The sequence below is a fragment of the Diplotaxodon limnothrissa genome, linkage group LG7, assembly GCF_057381915.1.
Source record: "Diplotaxodon limnothrissa isolate DT_005_m linkage group LG7, D_limnothrissa_male_GT1.1, whole genome shotgun sequence".
Lineage (NCBI taxonomy): Eukaryota > Metazoa > Chordata > Actinopteri > Cichliformes > Cichlidae > Diplotaxodon > Diplotaxodon limnothrissa.
Window position 1 is genome coordinate 55,794,654 of NC_140602.1, and position 15,234 is coordinate 55,809,887.

At 39.3% G+C, this 15,234-nt stretch overlaps 1 protein-coding gene across 2 annotated transcripts in view; it reads left to right on the forward strand.

Annotated features, from left to right (window-relative positions):
• The first annotated feature begins 279 nt into the window (after positions 1-279).
• mast4 (microtubule associated serine/threonine kinase family member 4) overlaps positions 280-15,234 on the forward strand; it is a 97,846-nt gene continuing 82,891 nt past the window's right edge. For both annotated transcript variants that reach the window (XM_085359982.1, XM_085359983.1), the window contains exon 1: positions 280-834. In XM_085359982.1, the coding sequence (XP_085216108.1) occupies positions 586-834 (249 nt within the window). In that variant the 5' untranslated portion in view covers positions 280-585. The remainder of the gene's footprint in view (positions 835-15,234) is intronic.

Here is a 15,234-nt window from a genome sequence, read left to right on the forward strand (position 1 = left end):
TTTGTGCTCCAAATAAATTCACTAAATATATTAAAAAATTAGTTATTGCCCCCCCTTTTTTTTCTTCTGTGGTCCCATTAAAAAACCGTGGCCCCACCCTGGTCCCCCTCGCAAATTTCTTCTTGAACCGCCAATGCATCTAAAGCTGGTTAAAGCTATCTGTAGAGAGTTTGGCGGCTGCTGCGATCTGATTGGTAAACCCTCGCACGTTGTGGGCGGGGTTAGTTTTTGGGCAACAAGCTGTACTGGTGCGATAGGAAGACACAGACAGCATGTGCACGCGCTGATTTGGAAGTCATGAGCGTAAAAATCCACAGAGGCTCCTTCTAACCGAAGCGGACACGTCTGCTTGGCGGTAACGCTGATGTTAAACAGGGTCTAATAATGTTTTAGTCGATATCACCAACTTTCGACAACGTCGTGACTTTGGTTTTACTCGAACAAGGAGAAGCAGAAGAGAGAGAGGAAAAAAGAAAGCCGTGTCCTTTAATGGGCTCGCGGCTCCTGGCCATAATGAACCGGACAGGTGTGCTTGCAGGTTAATTAATTGCTACCTTTTGTTTTGAAGTAGCAGAAGGCGACGCAATGGAGAAGAAAGAGTTTGTGGTGTCTGAAAGCGGCGAGAGCCAGTCATCGTCGGGCTCCCAAACCTTGTCTGAGGGGGAAGAAATGACGGCTGCTCTGGACATTAAAGTTTATGGTGATGGCGAAGACAGGCTCAGCTTGCACTTTGAAAATGTGAACGAGGTGGAGGACGGCAGAAATGTGGAATCTGACAAGGAGACCCCAGGAGATGGGGAAGAAGACGAAGAGGAAGGAGAGGAAGACGAAAAGGTAAACACAGTGATCTGCTAAACAAAACAAGGGTCGACTCAGACACGCAGAAAACCAAACGATTACCCGATTAATTAATTATAAGCACATAGAGACTAGATGGCAACTGTTTTGGTTACCGGTTATTCATTTAATTTTCAAAGCGAAAGCTAATACCAAAATAGTAACTGATTCCAGCTTCTCAAATGTGATACTTTCATTCTCGTTTTTGTTAGACATTCAAATAAAATGTCCGTAATAAGTTATTTCCATTGATATACACATCCAATTAATTGCCCCCTCATCCAGCAAGAAAGCAACCACTCCTGAGGAAGGTAAACTCATTACATTTGGTCCTACAGTCAAAATATTTGTGAACCAGTTGATCAGCTGTGCTTGAGCTGGGTTACACTCCGTCATGACGTCAGTGCAAAGTTAAACTATTATTCATGCTGTGTGCCCAGTTGTCTTCATCCACTCAATTTACAAGTTTTCAAGTCCAGATACATTCCTCAGCACATGCGCACTGCTCTGTTTTACTGCAGCTCCTGCCTTTTTCAGAGGCATAAATAGATCATCTGTAATTAAATGCCTGTCAGTCTTCCCCACTGCTTTGGAGGTGTTTTCTCAAACCTCAAAGACAAAGACTGTCTGGATGGACATTTGGACTGCATCCAGTCCAAATCTGCCCCTATTTTATAAACCAAAACAATGTTGGGTATGGCTTATATCCAAAACTTGAAAAAGTTATGTATTAAATAAAAGGGGGCAGGTTCATTGCAAAATGCAATGTGATTTTAGAGCAAATGTGTGTAAATTGTTTCATTGTTAGCTCTGTGACTATGCTGTAACGCTAACACACAAATGGCACAATCTGGGACTTGCTGTTGTGACCCCAAGTGGTGCTCATTCAGGAAACAGATGAGAAAAATGAGGAAGACAAAATACATGTATCAGCCTTTTAATTTATATAAGGCTTTACATGGATTCTTCTGCAGACTGGTTTAACTTGCTCCAGTACGCACAATGTAGCCTGGGTGTGTTTGACTATTGCAAGCTCCCGACTGACCCATAAACATTTTCCAAGTCATGATATCATGCAACATTACTTAGGGCTGTAGGTGTGGTTGACAAAAATGCCATACGTCTCATTTTTGAGGCAGTAGGGAAATACAGAAAATTTGTGTAATGATTTGCATGTCTTACTTCACACGTTTTAACTCTCATATCTGTGTTGGAATCAGAATACCAACTGATTCCTGCACACCAATCAGATTCCTGATTTCTGTGTGTAATTATTTTCATTAATTATAATTTGCTGGTTTTTAAAATGGATAAATCAGTAATTGAAAGCATAACAGACTTTCCAACACACACGAGCCCAAAGACGATGCCCCTGGGTTGGTGTCATGTTTAGTAACAGTGATGCTCAGCTAATTTAGTTGGGGTGAAAAGCAGTTTGACAGTTCATTACCTCAATAGAGCTGAAGTGTTACAGACGAGGAGGCAGGCCTGAGATTGGTCTCTTATTTCACTTTAGCTTTACTGAACTTAAACCAAATGTAATCCATTTTTAAAAAGAAAAAAAGAATTTGCCTTAATTTTGCAAAAGAGTCACACAAAGCCTGTGCACATTTTTCCAGACTGCTTTCAAATGCCATTTTGAGGTTCATTTTAAACCGTTGACCTCTACTGTGCTGGCCACAGAAGAAACAATGTAATTTGACCTGGTATACTGAACTAAGCCAACGTGTTGCTGCCTGGAACTCCTCAAAGCAGGTCACATAACCTGTCAGTGCAGAGAAGCGTTCCAGTGGTATTACTGTAGGGTTAATCAAGAACCCTGACTAATGACCTTTTTTTGCCCCTGGGGGTTTAAAGAAGGAAAGTCTTCTGAGAACTCGTGTGACATGACTTCAGCAGGCTGAGCAGCTCAGTTACTGTTCGGTCTCCAGACTTACTACTGTTTCAAGTTCCAAAGATGGTATGGCCATGTTTCATAGAGTAAGTTTCCACATTGATAGTATGATGCCTGTCTTCCTAAGATCTCTGTACAATTGCATAGTGCTTCGTTCCAGACGTCTAAATCTGTCCAGGGTTGTGGGCAGTGACAGAGAACGTTATCTACAGTCAGGACAAGATTATCCCACGCATAATTCTTCTCTTTTATGCACAAGACAACAGAAATGGATGAAAATGAGCAACATACAGTTCAGATTTATTAACAGAGTTTGGCTCAAGCTTGCTGTATGTAAACAGTTACTGGGAAAAGGTTAAGATTGGAAGTATTGCTACTGGTTGCACCCATAATTCACTGTCCAAACACTCTGTATGGATGTTTATAAAGCACTTGTATGTGTTTCATAGTTCTGCAGCATTCACTTGAGAGGCCAGCATGTTTATCAATGTATCTGGAGTATGCAGCTGTTAACATGACCTTTTTCAGTTTCCCATCAGTCTGATTTAGGGCTGCGAATAGCTGCTATTAATTAATCACTTCTTTCCTTGATTTTATTTATTATTTAATATTTTTGTTCTTGGGTGTTCCCAGAGTAGCTCTACATGATTCATATTTATCTGATATTGAGCCTTGGTCTAGTCCCTTACGTCGTCTTCTCTCTGAAACGAGTCTTTTTGTGAAGTCTCTTTTTTTAGTATGTTTTCCTTTTAAGGCCACCCTCGCTTTGAGCCAGTTGAGTTCGGATTGGTTGCCCCTCACTAACTAAAGATTTAAACAGCATGTGGGTTGGGCTTCTGTGCTCGTCCCTGGAGCCACGTTCCTGAGAAGACTCCATTATGGTTAATTACTCTTGCTATTACACAATAGTATAAATAGTAGTAGGTTCACTTCTACTGAGGAAGCAATCAAAATACTTAAATATGAATTTTATTTAACAAGTGTTAAAGCTTTGGAAAAAACAAACCCTAAATTTTAGACCATGGCCCAACATTCTGTGCTTCACTTGCTTTTAGAGGTGTTACAGATGACAGCTATCCAAAGCTACTGTCCACACAGTCTTGACTCACTGCTTCCTGAAGTATGAAATCTGTCAGCTTGTTAATCATTGTGTTTTCTTTGTCTTTATATATCCTGCTGCTTTTATGCCCTCTCATAATCATACATTCTGTTTCCTACTTTCTCATTTCTAACTATCCTGTTGGGTCAGCAGAATATGGATATTTCCAATTGTTCATTTTTTAATAGTGTTCTTCCCTGGCTGTTGTTGCCATAACAAATATCCTTTCTGCAGAAGGATACTAAATATTTCTTATCTTTAGAATTCATCCCCAACTCTGACACTTTTAATCAGTATTCCCCCTAGTATACGATGTGGATAGATTGCAGGGACTTGAGTCAATTAAGAAGAAAAATGACAACTTTTGCTATTCTCCCCACATACTGAAGTTGGCACTTTCTGACTTCAATAAAGAAAATATTTCATTTTTAGTCATTAAACAATCCTTAAGTGACTGAAATGGTTTTTGTAAAAGAACATTTGATAATGTTTCATTAGGAAAGAGGGTGCACAGAGAATTGTTTGTGTCTGCAGCTCACTTTGGCAATCTGGACATTTATAGCAAGCTTCAGCTCATTGTTCACTAGGGATAGGAATTGAGAACTGATTTTGTAGAGAACCGGTTCCCAGTAGTCCAATTTCTTGGAATGATTAGTCTGTCTATCAATCCTGCTTACTGGTTCCAGTTGTACTTGCAATACAATCAGCTGATTTCAGTTTATGTGCCGGAGGAGGAAAATAGTGGCGGAGTCTGCAGCGTGGATATGAACATTTCCTTTTTTTTTTTTTTATTACACCAAGGACAAGAGTGCAGTGATAAAATAGAAACTGCACCAGGAAAGAAACAGTTGCTCAACGGCTGCTTATACTGCTAACACAACTTTGGCTCTTTGCAAGGACCTGCACAGACAGCATCCTAACACTAAGCTAGCCAAGAACCCAGAGTGATGTTAAAGCTGAGTGACTGCAAACTGCAGCCCAACAGCCAGACGCTGAAGGCAAGGCAAGGCAAGTTTATTTGTATAGCACAATTCAACAACAAGGTGATTCAAAGTGCTTTACAGAGACATTAGAAACAAGAACAAATAAAAAGCATGATTTAAAATTGATTAAAACAAGCAAATAAACTAACTAACTAATTAACAAACAAACAAACAAACAACAGTATATAAAATCAAAACAGATAAAATCAGAACAGTAGATAAAATCAGTAGTTAAATGTAAGTTTTGAAATTTAAGCTTAAAGTGTGGATTTGGTGCTTTATTCAAATGCAGCTGAGAACAGGTGAGTCTTCAACCTGGATTTAAATAAACTGAGTGTTTCAGCTGATCTGAGGCTTTCTGGGAGTTCAACAGGTAACAAATTGATGAGGCTGTAGCCTCCGTTTCTACCTGTTTCTGCAGTAGAAAACAAAGAGGGGAATACCTCCCACATACACAAACATTTGATTATAATGTCTTTATATGCTGCTTAGTGATGGTGGTGACTCTTGACACGGAGCCGTGTCCATGAGTATATGTATTACCATGAATGGTGTAATGTATGGGGCAGTCAAATCATTTACAACTAGCTTGTTAGTCAGCTGTGAAAACAAACAGCTCGTTCTCAGCACTTCCCTATGGAGCAGTAAAGTCTGAACTTTGTTCAGATGAGGACTAACCATGTGTTAGACTAAGCAAATTTCATCACCGAGACGATTAAACAGCTGTAAGGGTGGTGTTTTTATGTCAACATGTATCATGTATGACATGAAAAGATGTGTCTATTTGGCTATTTGCTTTTAAAGAAAAAAAAACAATTCTTTATGCAAATAATAAAAAATGCAGCCACTGAGACAAGTATGGAAATTGGTTTATTCTCACATCTTAGATACACTTTATAAATATTAGATAACCTTTCTGTCTGTTTAAACACACTTCATAGCCAAAGAATTTTTCTGCATACACTAGTGCTTCATGTGATATGCTTTCTACTACACCTCTGTCTACAAATGCAGTTTCCTCCACTGGCTTAGCCTTTAGTTTCATAGTTTGACTGTTTCAGCACTCAAATGAATTCATCAAAAGTCAGCTATTCTGATAAATGACTAATTATGAGTTTCAACACCACAGGGATAAGCTGCTTTTCTCTGATATGAGTTGACATTTTAGGAAGTGTTTTTCATAGTTTTCTGACTTTTATCAGCCACTTAATTAATCAAAAGGGTTCTATAAGGATTCTTTCTTGAATTATTACGCAGTTTTCTACTGGGGACGTGGCAGCACAGAGAGGGATAGGAAACAGATTGAAAGAGTGGTAAAGAGGGCGAGCTCTGTCCTGGCTAGTCCCATAGAGGAGGTGGGTGAAAGGAGGATTTCAGCCAAGCTTGTATCCATTATGGACAACACCTCTCACCCCCTTGGGCAGCTCCTTCAGTGGTAGACTGTTAAAGCCACAGTGTAGGACGGAGTGCTATCACAAGTCCTTCTTCCTGACAGCAGTTAGACTATACAATACCCACACAGAATAAATACTTCTTAAAATACTTTAAAGAAATACAGGCTATTATCACTCCCACTACACTTCATGTACATATAAAAATCTTGGTGTATTTTGCTGTATACAGTAATCATCTGTACATAGTATAGTTTTTGGCTTTTTTTGGTTTTTATACACTATTTTCGTTTTTTTGGACAGCATGGTGGTTCAATGATGAGCACTGTTGCCTCACAGCAAGATTCCAACACCTGTGTGGAGTTTGTGTGTCCTGTTTGCGTGGGTTCTCTCCGGGTACTCTGGCTTCCTCCCACAGTCCAAAGATATGTAGTTAGTGGGGTCAGGTTAATTGGTAATTCTAATTTGCTCACAGGTGTGAATGTGAGTGAGAATGGTTGTCTGTCTCTCTTTGTTAGCCCTGCGACAGACTGGTGACCTGTCCAGGGTGCACCCTGCCTCTTACCCTGTTGTAGATTGTGCAATAGCAACTGACACTGCTTAGGGCTATAGCTGACTCTCAAAGCAATTCATTGTTTTATTTATATATTGATTTAAAAAAAAAAAAATCCCACAATTTAGTGTCTGTCCTCATACTTGTTACCCTGCAGCAAGTATTTTTTTTAGACAGCCAGTGAGTTTCAAGGTTGCCCTTTTTACCTTATGAAACTAATGGAAACCAGCTGCTAACTGCAAATTGCGTTATTTCCTTGGCTTAACAGTTTTTTCATGATGCGTGTAGTGAGTGAACTTTTAAAGTATTCTGCAGACAAGAACAGACAGGTAAAAATTAGTATGCAGTGTAGCTGGAGCTGGGTTGGGCTGTGCTGTGCTTGCTTAAGTAATGACTCAGCTGACACACACTGATGGCTTGGGTGCAGTAATTTTCAAGTTCTGCTTTGGATTGTGTAGTAGACACTTTAGGAAAGAAGTAGATGATCGTATGTGAAAAATTTGGATTCCTTAATAAAATTTAAATTGTCACGTTTTTGTATATGTTTCAAATTGAAATCTTAACTTTCAGCAGCTACGTCCACTTCCATCTCAACTTGCTGACACAATCCTTGTTTGTTTATTCTGTGAGGGCCTGTTCCTTGAAGTGAGGTCATCTGCTGCAGATTGCATCAGTGTTTGCTTGCGTATCAATATTTGCTTCAGATTCATGTTTAACTCCCTCTCTTTCTCTCACCAGCGAGTCTAACCCTCTAGTGTTTCCCTAAATAAGCAGTCATTCATTTAAGCAGGCAGCCAGTCAGGGTGATTAGACGGACATCCAGTGTCAGTGTATACTTTGAGTCTAAGAGGATTAACAGAATCTGGTTAAGACTCTTTTCCTCCTACGACAGGCTGTCTCTCTCTCTCTCTCTGGGATCCATCGGTGATTTTTGACTTTTCTTTCGTGCCCTTTCATGTCTTTTGCAGTTTAATCCGTATTCCATGTCTTTAAGTCTGTTGCTACCCAAACAAAATGTCGCTTGGTCGGAATTTACCTGTAAGTTTGTGTACATCGTCTGAGGGAAGCAAGGTAAGACACTGATTGGATTGGGAAGTATTCAAATGTATTCTTCTGTGTTTTTATTCTTGGTTTGTTAAATTATATGAATTTGATCCTATTCATTTGTTAAACAAACAAGCTTGTTTGAACCTTATCATTGTGGAATTTGTTTTTTTAACTCTACAGTATAGTAGATTTAGTTGTAAACACATCATTTTGTGTTATAACTTCATATTTGATGTTGATATAGTGTTTATATACAATTAATGAAGAGTATTTTATAGGAGTTTACAGTAGGCTGTAAATAAAATCCAAGTAAGAGTTAAACCTTATGTAACCAAACCAACTTTGAACTGCAAGCATATATTAAAGAGAGCCCTAGATAAGAGCAGGACTGATTGTCAAGGTGAAGTGTTAAGGTCAAATAAACACTAGCAAGGTCTGTTCCTCTTTCCTAAAAATATGCCTTTCTGCCTAAGTAGAAAAATAAATTCTTATCTGTAACATGATATGTTTGACAAAATTAAGCTGCTGCTGACTCTAGTTATCATCAAACACAACTCTGAAGACAGTACTTGTTCACTTGTCGTCTTATAGTATTTTTCTTGCCACAAAATCTCACATGGGCATAAGAGATTTACAGATGTTCCTGAGCCACAGGTATTGGATGCTGTGGTGGTAGATGGTCAGGAAGTACAGCAGGTCATCTCCTAATCAGAAAGTTCGTCGTTCAAGGCCTGGGTCCCCCACTATGTACACCAAAGTATCCTTGAGCAAGATAAAGAGATAGTGAATCCAGAGTTCCTCCCGATGCATTCATTGGAGTGTGAACATGCGTGATATGTGGGGCGATTGTGGCTCAAGAGTTGGGAGTTCGCCTTGTAATCGGAAGGTTGCCGGTTCGAGCCCGGCTTGGACAGTCTCGGTCGTTGTGTCCTTGGGCAAGACACTTCACCCGTTGCCTACTGGTGGTGGTCAGAGGGCCCGGTGGCGCCAGTGTCCGGCAGCCTCGCCTCCGTCAGTGCGCCCCAGGGTGGCTGTGGCTACAATGTAGCTGCCATCACCAGTGTGTGAATGTGTGCGTGAATGGGTGGATGACTGGATATGTAAAGCGCTTTGGGGTCCTTAGGGACTAGTAAAGCGCTATATAAATACAGGCCATTTACCATTTATATGAAAGTGCTTTGAGTGCTCAAAGTCCACTAATGTTTTTCTAAGACACTCTCCAAGAAAATATGACTTCCTTGGTGGAAGTAATAATGCATGGTGTGATTCTTTACAGTGCTGAAGCGCTTCGTATCTTAACACAGATGCTTGTATGAAACTGGAGAAGGAAATTACTATACTGTGTTTTTCTAAGTTTAGATTTTGTCAACACAGGAAACTGAATTCCCATGTGTAAGCATACAAAGGTCAAACAATCTAAACCAAAGTTCTATATTGTTCAGTGTAAAGTGTCCATTTCAGGTAACTGAAATATACATTTGGAAAAGTGTTTTGCATTTGAGCTGTGAAAATTTTAGGCACCGTTATTCTTTTGTGTAAACATCAACATCCTAAGAACAAAGACTGTGAGGGAAGAGAGTTTCAGGCCCGATTGGAATTTGGGAAGAGTTGAAGGCAGATGCTGGGTGATGAGGTCGGCCAGAACAGAGCTTGCTGTACTGCAGTTGACCCTGAGAAAGAAACGAACGAACATGTTCAGAGGTCCACTGAGTTCACTTCACAGAAATGTTTTGTATTAGCTACACACTATAATGAGACTATGTATTTGCTAAACTCTAGCAAAATTGACACCCTGAATTCCCCATCCGAACTCCTCTGGAAATAAAATGAGGTAATGTTACATTTGCTGAACATGCTGCTTGGTTCTTACCAAAATGATCATGTTGGTAATGGTTAAATTGAAAGAACATTTTAGAATGGCATGTTGGGTAAGCAGTCAGTCAAACAAACAAGGGTAACCTAATACCATGACTAATAAATGTTGTGACTAATGTTCTGAAATCTCCTGGATCATCATGCGATGAAGCCCTTTTTTGACAGGGGGCACACAGGTTTAAACTTTAATCTTTTAGTGCAGTTTTGCATATGTATCTATCAGTTGTACAACTGAGTGCCTTTCCACAGCATTCTCCTTAAAAACAAAGCTAACACAAGTCAGAAGGAGACTGAATTTTCAAGAGCCCGCCAACTTGCCATGCCACTAAGGTGTGCCCTTCAATGAAAACTCACAATTTGTGCACAATACCATCATAAGGGCCTGATGGTTATAATCACCACTTTTGAGGTGGATGGAGTCAACCTGTGAGGAGTGCATCAGACTATAAATATTTATATATCCTGAATCCCCCTCTAGGTGGGACCAGGATATGTAAATATTTATGTATCCTGGTCCCACTCTAGGTGGGCATAATGGGCATATTAATCTGTTCAGGTTGGGACTGTCATCATGCCTGTGAAGTTTGGTAAAGACTGGGGCAGATTTCTTTGAGTTAGAGCAATTTTGTGCTTCATTTCGAAGCATCAAAATTCACCATGCCGCTGGGGTCATGCTCTTTGACAAAAACGTTTTCAAAGGAGCCTAAAGCCAACTCCTTAAGGGCTTCCTGGACAAATTAAGATTTTCAGCCACCTCAAAACAAACCCCAAAGTGTAAACCATGGCTTTTCCTGTACCCACTATGTAACGCTGTTGTCAAATATTGCAGTTAAAATGTGTTCAGGGGCGGAGCCTTATCACACATGAGAACATTGGTCTGGATTTGACAATTTATGTGTGAATGAGAGCGATTATCGGGGATTAGACTTGCATTTAAACTACACTGACCAAAAATCAAAGTGTGTTGTATTTAGCCCACAATGTAAAATCAGTTTGATATTGCTGGTATAGATGTTAATAATTAATAATAGTAAAATTAATTTATGCTTTTGCCTAATAACCGTTTTAGTGGTGTGTACAGTACAGTCTCCACCTGAGCTCACCATCTTGGTGGCGCTCTGCCTTTTTGCTCTTCGTCTTGTTTGGGTAGATTTCCACATTAAACTCTGACATCATTGTTTCTGTTCTGCTTCTGTTCTGTTTTTTCTTAAAAAACTGGGGGCTTCATGGGCTTAATGTTGTAATATTTTTTTTATTTACACGTGGGCTCCTACATAAGTTTGTACTGCATATCTATTTTTAGGCTCAAATGTGGGTGAAATGCTCGTATGGTAAGTGCAACATTATAATAGAGTTCAAATGACTTGAGTGGTTGTAGCCCTATCGGAGCTGAAGTCACTTCATTGTGTAAGATGACAAAATACCACCTGTGTTATCATGTTTATAATAAAACTGTATTAGAAGATGTAGATTGCGACTTCTAAAGCTGCCTTGTGTCATAGAGGCTCCAGCCATTTTCGGCAAAAGTTGTTTTTTTTGTTGATGAAAACTTACAGAATTGAAGGGGAAATTCTTTTTTGAGCTGTAACCATGTTCTGTGTGTGACTACAGCAAGTGAAAGGTGTTCTCAGTGGCTGCTGGATAGAAAACAATGGCAGAGAGAGCGCCTGGTAGAACACAGGATAGCACAAACTGAAAGGGGTAAAGTGTGTTGCCTCTTGATCTACTAGGTTTCTCTTCCTGTTTTACTGTAAATGTGTATTCAGGGTGTCTTAGTAACCAATGAAGACAGTAATAACAATTTGTTCCTACTTTTAAAGGGTTCCTTTCATCTAAGTGAAATGATAAACACGACTTCACCACAAAGCCTTCAAAGAGAATTAATGTCCTCCTTTGTGAATGTTTGCCAATTCTCCCTTTGTACAACTGATGCCTAACTTCAGTGTGGAAATCATCACTGAATCCACTTTGATAAGAGGGAACTATGCAAATTAGTGAAGAAGTTGATAAAATTAGTGGAAAAACATTAACACTGGTGTTTACGTGTTTCTACTTGTGTTTTCATAGCTACGCTTTGACGTCTAGTAATATACAAGTATGTGAACAACACAGTTTTTCTTGGCCTGGACTACTGGAAGATTCATTACTCCACCTCTGGGTTGGAGTTTTTGTTAGCACTCTTGCACCTTAGTCTTTATGTTTGTCAGTGTAATGTATGAAAGTCTTCCTACATTCTTTGTCATTTCTTTTTTAATGCTTGTGCACCTGTACAGAAAGGGTGTCCTTCCCACTTGCAGTGCCTTTAGTCTTTGTCGTGTTGTCCGGGAAAGGTTCATATCAGACCCAGAGGCTGTCCTGAATTTTAACTCTGTTTTCTGCACTGTCAGCCTGATTCACTGTTCAGTGAAACTGTTCCCTCTCAGCTGTGCACAGTTAATGCAAATGCTCATACTTTAATTTCTCTGCCAAGACAGCCATGTGTTTTTAGCACTGTTTGTAAGTCAGTATGGTTACACAGAAACCACCTGGCCAGATTTCATGAAATTTGAGAGGTGAAGTCAGGGCAAAGGAAGGAACCGTTATGCTTGTAATCATTTATTATACTGCAATTTAGAATTACAGTATGGTGCATTGGCCCTGGTAGAGGACTGAACTCTGATTGTTTTCTGTTACATTCTTTGACATCTGATCTGATTTTGTGTTCTTGGCTCATTGCTTTTCCTTATTGACCCTGAGTCTGTAATAACAACTTCATGTTAATTTGTTCTAACCTCACTTCTCACAGTGCTCTCAAATACATGCAAGATTAGATGTAGACCAGTGTGGGAGAACCACAACGGTCCGTACCAGTCAGAATCCTATGAGGAACCAGTTGTAACTAAGGGTGTGTTTTTATATGTAATAAATGTCTGTGGTGAAGCGATGAAGCTGAATTGTTTGTTCTGGTAGCTAGTTGCAAAGTAAATGATGGGTAGTATTTCTTCATAAGCCAAGTATATTGACAGTGTGCAAAGCTCCTCAGCCTGTGACCTGTTGTGTTTCCATGTTCACAGTCTGTGAATGTAGCCTGTTTGTAGATGGATGGTTCATGAAATCTCCTGCCAGTTATTTTTCTTTTTTTTGAAAGTGCCTGCTCTTTTACAGCTTGTAGAGCAAAGCACATTGGCTCAGTGTTTACTGAGGTATCTCAAGTCCAAAGTCATATTACTGAATGTGAATGCAAATGGTTAATTTTAGCTGGCGATATGTTAAATGAGCTAAAAAACAGAGGAAACAGAACTCCAAATGAATACAAGTAATGCTGTAAATACTGTATAAATATCAATATTTTAGCATTAATTTATCTGAAAATCTGCTGTCAGGTTCTTAATATATTTGCCTCCAATACTGTTAAAAGTGCAGGTGTTGCAAGGATTGATTATTAGTGTTACACGTTTTTAAGTTTGTTGAATGACAGGAAATATTGAAAGCTTAGTTTCAAGCAGTGGTTTGTAGACCACAGGGGTATCATGGTGCCAGATCGTGTAATCTCATAATACGATCAAGGTTACAGCGTTGTTTGGCAAGTATTGGACAGTAGTCTCAGTTGAAGTAAAAGTAGCACAACAGCCAATGATAATGAAAACATGTCAGTAAAAAAAATATGGTCTTTATACATGCAGGCTGAGATTGCCTCATTCTTTAGTTAGTAAACACAACCAGCATTGTGTTGTGTAGCCCACCTTCTTTGTTTTTGCTTTGGCAACAAAAGCCTATTGGTACTGTACACTCTGTGTAAGGCCGAGGGCGAACAGGATGATGGAGGAAGGAGGCTACAGGTCAGGTTTGATCCTGCTCTCCAGAGTTCAGCGAGGCTCTGCTGCAGGTAGAAAGGAATGATGGGTGAAAGGGCACTGCTTGCTGCCAAAACTGCAATGTGTCCACACAGAAAGGGAGCTGCAAATGGCTGGCTGCTGTGTCTCATAAAATGTATGCAGATGCTTTAGTCTTTTGGATTTTTATTTACTTGTACCTTTTTAATAAGCTATTGCGCAGAGTGGATGGGATATAATTTACGTAAATTAAAGATACATTGTCTGGGAAATAGTCACTGATAACTGATATGCTCAACAAGGAAAACAGAAAATATAAAACTTGTGCCAGCTTTGGCATTCCTCCACAAGTTTGCACTGCCTCAGATGGTGCATCATATGTGACATGAAGGAAAACGGTTAGAAGGATAACAAGTCTTACACATTTAAGCCTTTGTAGAGCGTTGGGTCGAAAATTGTCAGATGTACAATCTGCTATGTTATTAGTAGCTCTAGACCGACAGTGAGGATATCACTAATGGTATCTGGTAGTGGGTTAAAAAGCATATTCTGTGGGTTAAGTAGCATCTTCTATCCTGTACTGGTTCACACGTAGCCTTGTTTCTTCTTCTTTTTTTTCTTTTTTTTAAAAATTTCTTTCCCAAAAGATTCATTACACAATACTTCATGTTTGATTAGTCTCGTGAAAGGCAAATGTTTAGACTACAGTAGTAGGGTCAAAGTCTGAAGATCAGTGGTGTACAGTGAGTCAATAGCAAAATAAAGCAGAACATATAAATCCAAGTAATCTGCTAGTTATAGTTAATAGGGTCCAACTAACAGAAGAGAACTGCTACACTGCTTCTCGTTTAAAATAATTGATACATATGTACAATAGAAAAGGCCAGAATAAGTCAGAAAAACAGCCTTGAGTAAAAGATGACGCCTGGCAAAAGAAGTTATTGAGAAACAGAAGTTCTGCAAAATTGTACAACTTCCTTTTGCTGTAGAAGCACAAAGCAGTCACGTGGTTATTTTAATCGATTAAAGGACGTCCATCAGGTCATTGTACGTGTGCCACCTTTCATCTGGTTATTATCTGTGTGCTTGAAAGTTGCATAACCATCTGTTCATGTGTGACTATTTTAAATGTATTTGGCTTTAAACACCTGGGCACTGTTACACCAGCTGTTAGGAAGGTCACAATTTGCTATATCATCACATTAGTTTTAGTCTTTACCAACTATTTCAACATCACTAAATTAGTGTTAATCATACTTAATTAGCTGCTACTTTTGTTTACATATATTAATTACTCTGAATTTTACACACACAAATGCTAGCTGTAATCAGGACAGCTCACTAAATTAGATTTGCAAGAATTTGCAATGTATTTAGTCCTGTGTTGATTGTCTGTGACATGTAGCACCATTGGAGGAAAACTGTCTCGCTTCACTGTGTACTGTACCACTGCACATGGTTGAAATTTCAATAAAGCCACTTAAATATCAGGATTCTTACCTACAGTTTTATTTTTTGTAGCAGACCCGTGAACAGAGAATTATAGCTTGTTGTAGATATTTATGAGGGAAATTGCAGTTACTCCTGAGTTACTCCTTTCAAGCTACTAGCTCCTGAATGACTGCGCGATTCCATTTATACAGAGAGTCAGCTCTACAGTCGCTTCTGATTTCTCCCTGGAACACCTGATTATTAGTATCTTTTGGGAAAAACATTACCATTCAGTATTAGAAACTAAACATG